At 56.2% G+C, this 15,133-nt stretch overlaps 1 protein-coding gene across 9 annotated transcripts in view; it reads left to right on the forward strand.

Moving 5' to 3' along the window:
- The window catches only part of MTMR14 (myotubularin related protein 14), a 39,047-nt gene extending 23,934 nt beyond the window's left edge, over positions 1–15,113 (forward strand). For 2 of the 9 annotated variants that reach the window (XM_040995125.1, XM_040995133.1), the window contains 10 exons: positions 971–1,037; positions 2,001–2,086; positions 2,337–2,413; positions 2,584–2,620; positions 4,153–4,223; positions 4,787–4,845; positions 4,959–5,097; positions 5,558–5,737; positions 11,190–11,345; positions 13,506–14,026. In XM_040995125.1, coding sequence (XP_040851059.1) covers positions 971–1,037; positions 2,001–2,086; positions 2,337–2,413; positions 2,584–2,620; positions 4,153–4,223; positions 4,787–4,845; positions 4,959–5,097; positions 5,558–5,737; positions 11,190–11,345; positions 13,506–13,686 — 1,053 coding nt within the window. In that variant the 3' untranslated portion in view covers positions 13,687–14,026. Of the gene's footprint in view, positions 1–970; positions 1,038–2,000; positions 2,087–2,336; positions 2,414–2,583; positions 2,621–4,152; positions 4,224–4,786; positions 4,846–4,958; positions 5,098–5,557; positions 5,738–11,189; positions 11,346–11,613; positions 14,027–14,989 lie in introns of those variants that run through there. The other 7 variants (XM_040995127.1, XM_040995129.1, XM_040995128.1 and 4 more) reach the window with 7 other exon arrangements.
- Positions 15,114–15,133: the final 20 nt, after the last annotated feature.

A 15,133-nucleotide genomic window follows, 5' to 3' on the forward strand; every position in this document is an offset into this window, starting at 1 on the left:
TGTTGACTTGTGGCACGCCAGGCTGTGGGTGTCTCCCCTCCACCCCCCTTCCCGGTGCTTGCTGAGCTTTGTGTTGTGTGGCTCCTGCCTCGCTCCTAGGAGAATCCCAACTTGGAGGAAAGGCGATGGTCGTGGCAGGTGGAACACGTTGAGCCAGATGAGCTGAGAGACCCTGATGCTGCTGCTGCTAATGACTTCATCAGTGCAGCACTGCCGTGGTGTCTCTGGGGCGAAGCAAAGTGGGTCAGAACTCTCCAGGGGCCAGGGGTGGGTCAGTGAAATGAGCCTGTTCTTGGTTCCTGGGAAAACCACTGCAATTACAGGTGCCGTGTTCCCCTCCTCCCAGGAAGTGCCCCAGCCCCAGAACACCGAAGGGGCTGTCCCCAGCCAGGGAAGTTGGCAAAGAGAACTGGGTCAGGCCTAGCCGTGGATTCCAGGCTTCTCAGATCGACTGCGTTGGAAGGAGCTCTGATCCCTGTGTGGCTTTGGCTCATGTTTCATCTCCCACCACGTGGGCTTCCTATTCCAAAAGATTTTGTCTGCGTAACAGGCTGTATTTATTATTCATCAAAGGGCTGTGGGTAGTGGTACAGAGAGGGCTGCTGCTGCTGCCCAATTTCGTGATGGGGTAGATGGAAGAATGACTGTTCCCCTTTGGCCACACTAGCCACAGGCTTTTGGCTCTCTGCTTACCCGGGCCACGGCTCAGAACATGCTGGGGGGCAAGACTGTGGGCCGTCTGCACTGCTCCCTTCTGGCTGAATCACTGAGGACCTCAGGTGAGCTTTAGTGAGCTCTTGGGGCTGGGAGATGAATGAATCAGGATGAGACTCAGAATCTGGTCCCTGACCCAAGATCTCTCCTTGCAGCCACAGATCAGTGCATAGCATTTTGTTTTTATATCACCTTGATATCAGATCTGAGTTAATACCTATTCCTAGGCCTCCTATCTGTCTGTCTTCCCCAACAGAGCTGGGATTTGGTGCAACAGACACAAAACTACCTGAGACTGCTGCTGTCCATAGTTAGCAGGGATGGTGAGTCTGCGTCTTTCTGGCTCTCACACTGCGCTGGCTCCGGCTGTCCCCACCTCATGACGTCCCCGTGTGTTGTAGTAGAATCATATAGCAGTGGCTTGCTCTATGAGACAGGGCTGGAGACTTGCTGGAATCCTGCAGGCTGGGGGGTCTGCTTTCTGTGAAGTTTCTGTCAGCAAGAGAGCAATAGTGATCATGTCACGCACAGGTGCTATACTGGTCCCACTGGTCTTTAAGCTGTGCCTCCCAGCCTTCAGTTCTAGTCAGGATGAGCTCCCCCCACCGAGAGTCAGTCCCAGCTGGGGTGGCGGGGGAGGGGGTTACACACAAGCCTGTGAGGTCTCTTGGCCTATGTCCTGGAGCCCACTCAGTTTCTTCTGGGGTGAGCTAAAACCGCCAACGTTTCAGCACCAGTTAGGACCTGTGGGGGCCTTCCTAACCAACAAGGCCGAGAGCATCCCGAGAGCTGTCAGTGTCCTGGTGGCAACCATTCCTGTGCAGCTCCTGTAAAAGCCAGAAGTCACATGGGTCCATTGATAGCGAGCACCTGCCCGTGACCTCACAGTCGGGGAGGAATCATGCCTGCCCCCAGAGCTGATAGCACTGCTCCTTACAGGGGTCCTGAACTGTCAGAGTGGAGCATTCCAAGTCCCAAGTGTAGGAACTGCCCATTCTGAGGGGATGCTGGCCAGAGACACTAAAGGTCTCAAGGTTTCTCTTCTCCCAAGGTGCTGGCAGCCTTCCCCTGTGCAGTACTGGGCAGGGCTGGGTCATAGGGGCTGGACTGCTGACCCCAGAAAATGAGGAAGGCCACAGGCAAGATGTCTGCCTGCCACACCCCCCTCTGGGGCAAGGCTGAGGAGACCCATGGGGAGTGCAAGGAAGAGGGGTCTGGGGGTAGTGCTTCGCCCCTCACTGGCCTTGTCTGGTTTCCTTCTGGGCGTCCTGCACACTGGCAAGCAGATGACAGCGGGCTGCTGGTGCACTGTATCTCCGGCTGGGACCGCACCCCACTTTTCATCTCCCTCTTGCGCCTCTCTCTGTGGGCTGTGAGTATGGCTGGGCTGGGCCCTGCGGGAGGGAGCCCTTGGGCTGCTGCCAAGCTCCACCCCAAAGCCAAGTGTTAGGACAGAACAGAAAAAGTCTTGGCATGACAAAGCAGTGGTTCACCTCGTTCTCAGGGTGCTGATTGGCCTGTGCAGCTGTGAAACGTGTGGTGGAGGTTCTGTTCTGGGAGGCTGAAGGGACCTGGTCAGGGAGACTTACTTTGGTATCCCACCCATCTGTGGTCTATTCCAGGACGGGCTCATCCATACGTCCCTGAAGCCTGCTGAGATCCTCTACCTCACTGTGGCCTACGACTGGTTCCTCTTTGGGTGAGCCTGCAGGATGTCCAGGCTTGGGGTGTGAATGATGTGGCTCTTGGGGTGGGTGTCAGAAGTGAGGACAGTCCCGCACCCTGGAAAGGACTGCATGTGTGGCCTGAGTCCCCTGCAGCCATCTGGACTCAGCGCTGCTGCCTTTGACCCCACCCTCCTCTTTGCAGGCACATGTTGGTAGATCGGCTCAGCAAGGGGGAGGAGGTGAGTCCTGCACATGGCTGATGTGAGGGGTAAGGGTCCCCATTGTCTGGGGACCTTGCCTGTAGGTCCTGTGTGGGACAGCGTGCTTGCCCACGTGGCCATGCTGGCGTGTCCTAGACTGCCTGCACCCTTCACGTGTCCTTCCCCCTCGCCTTTCTGCTTTTGGGCCTCCCTGTTTCCTGCACTCAGCTCTGGAGGTGGTTTGCAAGTCATCCTGGTATCCCCTATACTAACAGCGCAGATGCTGGTCCCCACCCCTAGCCCTTCAGCCCTGGGTGCTCCTGGCGTCCAGGCTGCCACCAGGCCCTGCCCACTTGGATGCTTCTGGTGGCCTTTTCCACGCTGCCTACTTTTGACCTTGAGTCTCTTGACTGCTTCCTCTCTCATTCAGCTAGGGCCCAGGTTCTCACTCTCTTGCACACCCCGCCCCCGCCCATTTTCCCAAAGCATCTTTCTCCCCCGCTTGGTGCCTTATCTTGCACCACCTTCTTTGTCCCCCTCTTCCCAATCCCCTCTTCTGAACACTTATCGCATCTACCAGGGTGCCTAAGCCTGCTCCACAGAGGCCTCCGCACACTGTTGCCAACGCCTTGAAATCTCTGCTAAAGCCTCTTTGTAGTCTCTCATTTGGGGACATTTTCAGGACATTCTGCCCTTTATGCTTCTCCCTCCTCCCCCACCCTAGCAGGCAGAGTCTGCCTTCAGAGTTGCAGGGTGATCATGGGGCCAAGTTCAACCCCCTGAGCTCCCCACATAAGTGAGATGGAGGGTCTCAGCTGCAGGGCTGGTTTTCCTCTCATCCTCCCTGCGCCACTAATGCTTTGAAGAGAAACCAAAGAGGCCAGGCCCATTGAACAACTCTGACCCCTCCCCCGCCTTTGAGGTTGGCAGAACACATTAGCATATTAGAGACTGAAATGAACCGGCTGTGGTGGGAACACCTGTGTAATTTTATGTAACAATGTTTCCATGCCAGCCTGTCCTGGGCAACCCCTATTTTCTGGAGAAGCTTTAGGGGGCCTGGGGACACACCATCTGGGCCTTTCTCTTAGATTATGGCTGCCTGGACCATGCCTTTAGGGACCCTGGGGAGGCTCCTGGGACCTGACACAGGGCTGTCAGGGAGAGGGTGCCTCTTACAGTGGATGTGGGACCCAACTCAGGCTCAGCCACTGCGCCCCCAGCTCCCATGCAAGACCTGCTCTCCTGCCACCCTGCTTGTAGGTGCCCCTTTTCCTTTCGGTGTGCTCCTGCTGCAGGTGCTAATCTCCCTGTCCTTCCCTGCTAGCCTCTCTCCCTGGGGCTCCTAGAGGAATGTGAGAATGTGGGCAGCACTAAAGAGACTTGGCAAGGCTGCTGGCCACTCTGCTGCATTTCCTAGAGAGCAACAAGGCCCAGTGCACTGCCCAGGCCTTGCTCAACCCCCTCTGCTACCCACGGGCTTTGTAGAGCAGACTGTGGCTGGACCGTCTGCCCCTTTCCCCTGGAGAGCTGTCTGTTCACTAGGACCCACATCTTGGTCTCTTCCTCAGATTTTCTTCTTCTGCTTCAATTTTTTGAAGCATATCACCTCCGAGGAGTTCTCTGTTCTGAAGACTCCGAGGTAAGAGAGCCTGCTCCTCCCCTGCCAGCCAAGGCCTCTGAGGACTGCCTCCTGGCAGGCAGGGGCTTCCCTCACCATCCAGGCTACCTGGTGAGTGGCAGGAAGGGCTTTGGGGTGAGTGCATTGCCCTGTAGTGGCTCAGAAAAGAGGGGAGCCAGCTGATAGTCCTTCTTGGACCACTGTAGAGAGCCCATCCACAGCAGGCAGCCCCACAGTGGGGCAGAACCCTGTTCTCAGCCTGGGAAATGCCAGAATGTTAGTGGACATTTGCTCTAAGACCCCTGTGAAAGTCAGATCTTGACTGAGTTTGTTTGCTTTCATGGTCCAAGCTCTTCGTGTGCTGGGCTGGACTTGGACTCAGATCTGGGCTGACATGGGGTACACAGGGGTGGGTTCCAGAAGAGGGCTTGGCATTTCATGGTAATGTTTAGGCTGGGCCTGTCTCTAGGGGTTGCTGTCACATCAGAGCTGCCTTCTGCGATGGGGAGGAGTGAGGGGTGGGGACAAAAGAGATGAGGAGATGCAGTCAGACCTGAAATGAGTGTCCTGGGTCCTGCCAACAGAAGGAAGAGTTTGCCGACCCGGGAGGCAGGCTTCACGGTGGAAGACATCTGCATGCTCAGTAAGTCCTGGCCCAGCAGGCCTCTCTCCCTCAGGTGGGCCTGTTTTCTAGAAGCTGCTGCTCCCAGCTCTGTGGATGAGTATGGGCTGACTGACACAACCAACTTATTTCAGGACGCAAAGACCGCGGCAGCACCACCAGCCTTGGCAGTGACTTCTCACTGGTCCTAGAAAGCTCCCCAGGAGCAGCCGGCAGCTTTACCTACGAGGCTGTGGAACTGGGCCCAGCAGGAGCACCGACTCAGGCAGCTTGGTGAGCGGCCAGCTGTGCCCAGGGAGCCGGGCTGGAGCCTCGGGGAATAAAGGAGAATGAAGTTACATCCCTGCTGTCTGTGCCAGGCTTGGAGGTCAACCATCTGGTCAGTGATGGGGCCACTGCCCAATCTGACCCAGGGCATTAAGGCCCAGTTCCTGTGGAGAAGGAGGTAGCACTTGGGGTGCTGGCTGCTGGGCAGGCATGAGAGGTGGGGTTGCTCCCTCCGAGGAATAGCCATGGCTCAGGACTTGATGGCCCTTTGTGCAGGTGGAGTGGTGTTTACTGCACTGTGGTTAAGTACCAGTTGCTGCTGCATACTCAGCCAGTAGGCCAGTGTGGATGGATGTCCCAGTCCATTCATGGAGAGCCCAGGACCGCAGACCTGAGGGGTGCCAGGGTGTCCTGTTCCTAACAGTTGCCTTCACTTGGCCTGCAGCCCCTGCCCTTTGCCCTACAGGAGGAAGAGTCACTCATCTTCCCCACAGAGCGTCCTCTGGAGCCGCCCACTGCCCTCGGACGACCGCCTGCCCTCCCACCAGGGGCTGCTTGAAGCCAGGTCCTCCAGCTCCTCATCCTCCAACCACTCTGACAACTTTTTCAGGATGGGTAGCAGTCCCCTAGAGGTCCCCAAACCCAGGTGAGGAGCCCAAACCCTTCCCCCCAAGCAGGTCACCAAGCTAGTGTGTCAGGCAGTAAGGCCTACCTAGAAGGCTTTGTTTCCAGGAGGCTGGGATGGACAAGCCTGTGAGGCTGCTGTTGGAGAAGGGGCTGGTGTTTGGGCACAAAACAAGGGCAGAATCTGGAAACTGCTCTGGGAAGTGGTTGTGATGTGATTGATGGGTGGCCTCCACCTGTCATTTGGCAGTTCCTGGTTCCCTATGACCCTCATACTGACATGTGGCTGTGATGGGTTGTTCTGAGGCCCTTCTCCTTTCTGGGGGCAAATGCTGGGGCAGTAAGAAGAACCAGATGACAGAGTTGGGCCAGATGTATGTGTGGTCGGGGGGGAAACAAGGAGTGTTGCCACTCCTGACAGAGGAATGACTGGTAAGATGGCTGCACCCACCTGTCGCTACAGTAGGCTGCAGGTAAGATGAAAGCTTAGAACCCCAGGATGACCTGATCCCTGGGAATAGGATTTTCAAATGACAGCATTTCATTACCCTTGGTCCCATTTCATGCCTTCAAGGGAGAGGTCCTATGGATTGCTTTTTTAAACTTGAGAGCTGGAAATCTTCCATATCTGTTTCACTCCCAGATGTCTGCAACTACCTAAGCCAGGCCAGAGCCAAAACCCAAATCTGGGAGCTTCTTCAGGTCTCCTATGAAACTATAGGGGCACAGGCACTTGGGCCACTCTCTGCTCCTCTTCCCCCGCACATCAGCAGGGACCTGGATTGAAAGTGGAGCACAGCCAGGGCACAAACCAGCACCCGTGTGGGATCCTGCGGCCCAATTCCAGCTCTGCTGCTTTCTCAAATGTGAGAACATTGAGCAGCTAGTGAGGGGACCGGTGGGCAGGCATCAGAGAGCCTTCCTAGCTCTGGGAAAAAAAGAATCCTTTTGCAGAGGTGCCTGAGCTGTCCACACCACGTTCCAGGTCTGTGCTGTCATAAACCCCTGTGACGTACTCTTCAGGCCCAGGCCACTGCAGGCATGAGTTGTGTGGAGCCCTCCTCCCATCACCCTTCCTTAGGTTTTCACCATGTAAAGACAGGTAACTCAAGAAGGGGGAGGACTGTCGTTCTCACAAAGGGGAGCTTGGGACATCAGTCAGTATGCAGAGGGCTCCTCTGTGCGCTCACCCCCTGGTGCTCTCCCCGGTCAGCCTTTTGGATCAGGAGCTCGTGTCTCTGCCATAGCAGAGGCTGAGAATCACCATGAGTCAGACCCCTTGGGAGCTTGGTGCCAGGCAACCAGCTCCCCTGCCTGGCGTATGCCCTGCTGCCCTGGCCTCGTCCTCAGCTGCTGCAGTCTGCCATGGCACCCTCGCTGTTGTAAACTATGTGTCCACTTGCCATTCCTGCCTCTTTTTGCAACCTGGACAGTTGCTGGTCATCTGTGCCTTGGAGTGGACCTACTAAGTGCTGGGTGCTTCTGTGCTGAGGCTGTACAGTTCTCTCAGCCCTTTCCCCAGTCTGTGGGTCCTGCCCTGGCCCCGTCCTCAGCTGCTGCAGTCTGCCATGGCACCCTCGCTGTTGTAAACTATGTGTCCACTTGCCATTCCTGCCTCTTTTTGCAACCTGGACAGTTGCTGGTCATCTGTGCCTTGGAGTGGACCTACTAAGTGCTGGTTGCTTCTGTGCTGAGGCTGTACAGTTCTCTCAGCCCTTTCCCCAGTCTGTGGGTCCTTAGCCCGCCCTTCCTGCCACAGGATCTCACTCTGCAGTCCTGTGCTGGTGCCCTCCACCCAACAGGATAGCTGCCCCATCTAGGCCGATCCAGCATGGCCACCTAGGTGCTGCCAAGAGGCTGAAGGCTTGAGCCTCACAGTCCAGCATGCAAGGCTTGGCTGTGTGTGTGAACAGCTGCCATAAGGTGCCGAGTCTGGGGGTGTCTGCTGGGCCCAGGTGACGGCTCTCAGCCACATGCCTGTTTGCCAGAGATTTTGAATGACTTTATGATTCAGATTTGGAGCATTCTAATTATGCTTCCATTAGCATTAAAATTAATTTAGTCTCTTTTATCTTGGATTGCCTGAGGGAGTCTGTCTTCAGCTTCCCTGCCTCTTAGGTAACAGGGGCCAGGCAGGGCTGTCATGCCGTAGGAGTGACTGGAGGAGGCAGCCTGTAGCACAGCTATCCGGCCCTGGGACCCCCCTCATGGGACCTCTCAGCTGTATTCTGCAGGCTTGATTCTTGGGGAGCAAGACTCCCCAGCCCCACAAGAGTCATCCATGAGGCTTTGTTAGCAAGCCCAGGCTGCATCCTCAGTGAGAAGCTGGTGGTTTCTGAGTGTTGTTAGCCACCACAGCACTAACAGCAGCCTGAGATGGTGCCAGGAATCAATGGCTGTGGGATACCAGCTCTTGTGCACAGGTCACAAAGTTGTGTGGGGCCTTGGTCTCTGCTGCAAGCTTGGGTTTTGCAGGGTGGGGGTGTTGCTAGCAGAGTCTGGGGTCAGCAGCTGATGGGGAGACCCAGCTGGAGCAGGCTGACCAGAGTGTGGACGCACAAGAGCCCCCCCTCTGCTGCTGGGATTTGTTGATGCCCATGTGGACGGTCAGTGTCGTAGGCTTTGGCTTCACCCACTACACCATAGTGCCAGCCCCACCTTTTATCTTTTCTTCTTTTTCCCCTCAAGATTTGTTTGTTTTGGTTTAAAAGACAGATTCACAAGGAGAAACTACATGCACTGGTTTATGCTGCCACGGCCCTGCAGTTGCCAGAGCCGGGCTAGTCAGGAGCCAGGAGCCTGGAGCTTCTGGGTCTCCCATTTGTGGGTGCAGGGCTCCAAGCACTTGGGTTATTCTGCTTCTTTCCCAGGCACATCAGCAGGGAGCTGAATGGAAAGTGGAGTAGCCAGGACTCAAACCGGCACCCGTATGGGATGCCGGCACTGCAGACAGAGTCTTAATTTGGTATACCAAGGCACCAGCCCTCCAACTTTTTTCTTTCAGTGGATAGTCTGGTTTCAGTCTGAGCACCTTTTTTTAACTGAAGATTTACTTATACGAAAGTCTAGGTGACATCTGCTGGTTTCCTCCACAAACGGCCACAACAACCAGAGCTGGGCAAGGCTGAAATCAGGAGCCAGGAACTCCATCCTCATTTCCTACATAGGTGGCAGGAGCCCAATGCATCCTCCGCTGCATTCCTATATGAGTTAGGGAGTTGGACCAGAAAATACAGGAGCCACAACTTATACTGGCTCAGCGCCCGCTACACCACAGTGCCATACTCCTGGATCCATTTTTTCCCTTTTGTTCCTGCCCAATTAGAAGTCCCTGCACCCCTATCAAGAGGAAATGTCAGTGTGTGATTGGCTGAAGTGACCTCTGGTCTGACCTAGACTTCAGTCTCAGCTTGGCCAGTCTTCACCCTGTCCTTGAGAAAGTCACTTTTCCTTGAACTTCTGGCTTCTGAATGCCTTTTTACCTTGGGGTGATGATCGTGGCCTCTGAAGTTAAGGTTTAAGGGAGATGGTTAAGTTCCTGGCACATGATAAACATGTCTACAAGCTTGGCTACTCGTTGTTTTGTTGTGGTGCAGCCCATTCCCATGAGGCCTTGGGCCTGTGTTGGGCACGAGGCAGCAAGGAATGGCCCTTCCAGTCACCCAACCAAGCCCTTTTGTTCCTGCCTAGGTCCATCTGTTCTGCTTCTGTCAGGGTTCCTGTCCTGTCTTCCAGAAAGGACTGGCTTGAAGGGGCCTGGTTTGAGTTGCTCAGCAGGTTGGGAGGGAAAGACTTAAGCTGTGAAGAGGTCTGGGCCCCTGGGTTGAGGGCAGAGGACCGGGAATCTTGGAAGCAGTGAACTGCTGGTGGGTGAGACTGGCAAGTGTGACCTCCACGCTTCATGAGCACCTATCTCCTGGACACAGCCCTGGCCTCTCTTCCTCCCAGCGACTACCCAGCCACCGTGCGGCCTGTTCTGGAACATAGGCCTTCCGATGGGAGGATTCCCTTGGAGCCTGTGGGTCACTCATAAAGAGTACAGGGCCTGCAGAAGGTGGCTGCTCGCGTAGACCCAGAGTATACCCCTCCTCTGCTGCCTCAGCCGTGAGAGCCTACCTGCACTGCTTGCCTGTCCCTTGGAAGTGCTGGTCCTTAGCCTTCGTCATGGGGGTTTGGGCATGAGAAACTTGTCCAGGCTCTACGTGATCTCTAGTTGGCCTCCTGCCATCTGCCCAGCACCAGCTGCACCTAGGCAAGCTGGTGCTGGTTGGGGTCCCATGGAGTCCTGGGCAAGCCTGGCTGGTTCTCACTGGAGGTGTGAGGGACACCCTGCCTGAGCCAGTGTCTGCATCCAGATACCAGGAATCCTTGTGCTGTTGGCACTAGGGCTTCCCTCAGGTCATAGACTGAGACATCTTGCACCTGAGTAGCAGGAACCATGCAGGGCAGCGTTGGCACAGAAAGCCGGCTACCTGCCGGGGGCTTGTGGTGGTTCTCTTGCAGGTCAGCTGGACCGTGGCACACCTACACTCACTGGCTGGGGCCTCAGGCGGGGGTACTGCCCACCAAGGCTTCCTTGTCCCGTCTGGGAGGCAGGTGTAACTTAGAGCCACCAGAGTCAGTCTCGGGTAGCAACTGAGTGGGCCAGGGCACCTGAGCATCGTGCCCTGCTCCCCCGTATCTGCGCTTAGGCTTTGTTTCTGGGCCCCATGGGAGCACCTTCCACTGGTGAAACATTGAAATGCTGCCCCTCTGGGGCCCAGGACCTGAGGGGTTGACAAAAGGGACTTGCTTAGGGCTTGCCTGGCTGCTCCCCTCTGCTCTGGCTGGGTCCCTGCAGTGGACCAAGGAGGGGTGGCTGTGGGAAGGCTGTGAGAGCTGAGCATCCCAGCAGTGCTCAGCTCCCCTTCCCCAGGGCTCCAGCTGCAGAGGGTTGATGGAGCAGTCACGTTGTCGGCTGTCGGCGTCGTCGTTCATCCCCTCCCTGTGGGCATGGCCAGTGAGTTTGCTGGGCTGATGCTCCTGAATACAAACGATGGCTCCTGGAAGGCACTGCAGCGGGAAGAGACCTTGGGGCTGCTGTCCTTCCTGCAATCTGGGTCAGCACTCCCCACAGCCCACACACCCATGTTCCCTCCTCTCCGACGGGACCTCAGTGAGCTGCATGCTGGGGCTTGTAGGTTTCTGCTCCCTGTCTCAGTGTCACTAAGCTTGAGCTCGCTTTGTCAGTCCCAGGGGCAGACCCTCCCCGGCCCTCTGCAGCTGCTATGTGCATGCAGAGCACTGCCTCACAGCTGGGAAGCTCTGTGCTCTGCTCTTGGGTACAGCTTACCTAGCTTTATGCACCTGTGCAGAGATGCTTGCCTGGCAGGTGCTGCAATCTGCCCTTGGTCGTGGCCTGGGGCCTCCCACTCACTCCCTTTCAGGCGTGTGACTCATTGTGCATGGTTTCCCCTCTCTCCTCTCTGCCCCAGATCAGTGGACCACCCCCTGCCCGGATCCTCTCTCTCCACAGACTTTGGCAGCTGGCAGATGGTCACGGGCTGTGGCAGTATTCAGGAACGGGCTGTCCTGCACACAGACTCCTCCCTGCCTTTCAGCTTCCCGGATGAGCTCCCTAACAGTTGTCTGTAAGTGTCTGGCTTCATGAGGCAGGATGCTCCCCTGCCCTTCCCAGCTCTAGGCAGCAGGGGAGCTGCTTAGGAGTGAGGCAGAGGCTGGGCCAGGGGAGCTGGCCTCATGTCCTTGCTGTGTCCCCACTACCCCATTGATGGAGGAGGCTGGTGGCCTGCTGGGGAAGTATGTTGAGGCTGCCTGCAAAATCTGCAGACTGCTGGTTGTGTGGTGCAGGAAAGCTGACTGGATTGCAGCTAGAGCACATTCTGCTTCTACCCACAGCTCTGCCAGCAGGAGAAGCCTCTAAAAGCAGCCCAGTGAGGTGAAGGCAGGTGTGGGGAGCCGACGCCAGAGTGGTGCGGGTCAGCCCGTCTGTGCTCCCTGGCAGAACAGGCATGACTGGTCCTGCCTCACCCCCACCTCCTGCTTCTGCCTCTAGGCAGCAAAGCACTGGAAGAGATACTGGACCCATAGCCTGGGAGACTCTCTCTGAGGCTTCCAGCTCTTGGAGTGCACTGTCTTGACAGGAGCAGCTGCTGCTGCCAAGGAAGCTGCTTGCCTCCTGCCTGCTTTGCTGCTCCCTGCTCATCAGGCGGAGGGGAGCCTCCGGGGCCTGCAGATCCAACCTGCTGTTGTGGCTTCCTCCAGGGAGACTTCCCCAGCGTGACCAGAAGCCAGGTGCTATGGCCAGCGGGGAGGAAGAGAGCCCCTGGGAGCCACTGAGGGCATCCTGGAATGGCATTCACAGGTTCTGGCTGTGCAGCTTGGCGGTCGCTGAGGGCCCAGCTGAGTCTCTGGGCCAGACACCAGATTGTAGATTGCTATAAAACCTGTGACTCTTGTACTAGTAACTTCCTGGTTCCCACAAATGTGCCTAAAAATCATTGGTAAAGGAATCCCAAATGCCCCCCATCACTTCCTGAAGGGTGTGCGCACATGCGCGCGCACACACACACACACACACACACACACACACATTTACATTACTTTGGAGACCACAGCTGGCCAGAACCTCCTGAAGCCCCAGCTGTGCTCAGAGCTCCTAACCACACACCTGTGCTGGGTGGTTCCTGGGAGAGAGCTGTATGCTAGAGGTCTCAAGGTCCTGGGGGGATTAGAGAGGCCAGGCTCCATTGCAGGCGAGGGACTCAGTTGTGAGGCTGCCCCTGACACAGGACACTTGTTGTTTTCTTTGTTGGTCTGTTCCCTGTCTGTCTGCTAGAGCTGGGGATCATGAGAATGCATCTGATTGAAATGTCAGCCATTAGCACTTGTCTGCCCACGGGGCATAGGAAGAGCTGTATGAAACCCCCACCTTCCCAGAGATTGCAGTGGGATTCAGGCATCCTGGGGAGCCAGCCTCAGCTGTTTTAGCCTCTCCTAGACCTCAGAGCCTGCCGCTCCTCTGCCTGTCTCTCGTCACCCCCCCCACCACCACCATTTGACCTCCCTCGAGGCCCGAGGCCCCACACCCTGGGCAGTGGATGCTGAAACTTGGGGGAGTACGGTCTGTCAAGCCAAGGGAGGCCTCTGGAGGACGTAGGGCTTTGGCTGCACTTACTGGTTGGGTAGGTGGGACTATGAGGGTGTGTGCCGTGGAGCTCTGTGACCCTTGATATGATATAGCTAGTACCTTGGGGCTCTTGCATGGCAGGAGGCCTCCTGTGGAATCCATGCTCGGAAGAGCTGAGTATGTGCACCTGTTCCCTTGTCCTCCATGTGGAGACCCAAGGAGAGAGGGAAGACAGGATCAGAACACAGGTGCTTGCAAGGTGGGCTCCTGTGAGCCCCAAACCTGAAAATACAGGACCCATCCCTTGTGGGGAGGTGTCAGCAGGGCACCCTGGCCTTGCACACACAACACTGCCTCTTGCCAAGAGGTGTCAGATTCTGGCATTGAGCTGAGAAGATACATCTCTGTCTCAGACCTGGGCCTCTAGCTGTCCCTGTTGAGAGGAGGAAGCTATACCTGCAGGTGCCCAGCCTCTCCCTCCTTGCTGTCTCCTGGTGGAGTCAGATCATTCCCCCAGTCACACCTGCTGCTGCTGTGGTTGAGCACAAGGCCTGAGGACTGAGAAGAGTGCTGACAGAACTGGCCAGAACCCCCAGGCCGTGCATGGGGCTGAGTGCTGGGGCCACGGTGATGTATTCCCTCATTCTCTCCCTCCCCGCAGGCTTGCAGCCCTCAACAATCGGGAGAGCCGGCTGCAGGAGGTGCGCTCTGCTTTCTTGGCCGCATACAGCAGCACAGTGGGGCTTCGCGCAGCAGCCCCCAGTCCTTCAGGTGCCATTGGGGGCCTGCTGGAGCAGTTTGCTCGTGGAGTTGGTCTGCGGAGCGCCAGCAGCACCCTGTGAGGCAGTCAGCCCAGCACAGCTTCCTGCTGCTCTCAGCTGAGCCCTTCCTGGAATCAAAGCCATGCCTGGCCTGGGGTCCCTCCCCTGTTCACACACACAGCAGCCCCAAGCTGAGCAGGCCAAGGACAAGGGATACATCTTGCATCCCTGCCTAGTGGTGACGGCCACCTGCTCATCACTGCCTCCCGCCCACTGTGTCTTGGTCTGGATCCTTGCAGAGGAGGTGACTTCATATAGGATTTCTTCCAACTTTCTGGTTTCCTGGGAGGGAGGGGCCATTTGCACTGAAACAAGGCTGTTTGGATACCAATCACACAATAAAGTCAATTTTTTTTTTAAACAGCAGCTTGTGTACTCTGATTGCTGTCTGTGGAGCTCTGGGAAAGGGGCTCATGGCCCGTTGATGGGATGTGTGTTGGTGAGACCAGAAGAGAACAGGGTGTGCCACAGTGGACCCTTCGCCCAGAAAAGGAGACATGGACTGCCCTGCTGATGGGGTGGAACAGGTGCCCAGGGCTGCCTGAATAGTCTGTGGTGGCTGGGGGTGTAGTCTTTGCCTGGCTCAGAATGGGGAGGGATCCTGCAGTCAGCTTGGCTCCAGTCCTGGGACGGCTGTGAAGGAGGAGGGTCTCAAAGACCACTGCTCTCCACTGTGGCCTGGAAAAGGTGGTCAAGAATGTCCACATCTCCGAAGACCTGGGAGAGGGTTCAACCCGGCACAACAGCCTAGTAGCTAAATCTTTGCCTTGCATGTGCTAGGATCCCATACGGACACCTTCATGGTTCAGCTGCTCCACCCTCCTTCCAGCTCCCTGCCTGTGGCCTGGGAAAGCAGTCGAGGCCGGCCCAAAGCCTTGGGACCCTGCAGTTGCATGGGAGACCCAGAAGAAGCTCCTGGCTCCTGGCTTTGAATCAGCTGAGTTCTGGCCATTGCAGCCACTTGGGGAGTGAACCAATTGGCGGGAGATCTTTGTCTCTCCTCTATGTGTATCTGCCTTTCCAATAAGAAATAAATGTCTTTTTAAAAAATAATAATAATAATAATAAATAGATCTTTAAATAAATAATTTTTTTTAAAATAAAACATCCTTTGCTGGCCTGACCCTGTGAGACGGTTTGAATACCCAGAAGATGTAATGCCATTGAACAGCTGGGGAGTGCTTACTTTGTGCTAAGATCTATGGGTTGTCCACCCTGGCCAGCTGTTAGTGTGGCCTGTTGATGGGAATGAGCACAGGGGTGTTGAGTCATTTGTCCAAGGTCATAACCTTACCAACAAATGTAACTTTTTTTCATGACCCAGACAGGCACTAGCAGGCAAGGGGAGATGCCTAATGACGGAGCGACTGGGAGGCAACCAGCTAGCACCCACCGGATGCCCAAGTGCTTCAGCACCGCGGACAGCTCAGGGTGGGGGCTTGGGTTAGCTTGCTGCGACCCTGCATTG

The sequence above is a fragment of the Ochotona curzoniae genome, unplaced genomic scaffold, assembly GCF_017591425.1.
Source record: "Ochotona curzoniae isolate NIBS_2020 unplaced genomic scaffold, NIBS_Ocur_1.0 contig_908, whole genome shotgun sequence".
Lineage (NCBI taxonomy): Eukaryota > Metazoa > Chordata > Mammalia > Lagomorpha > Ochotonidae > Ochotona > Ochotona curzoniae.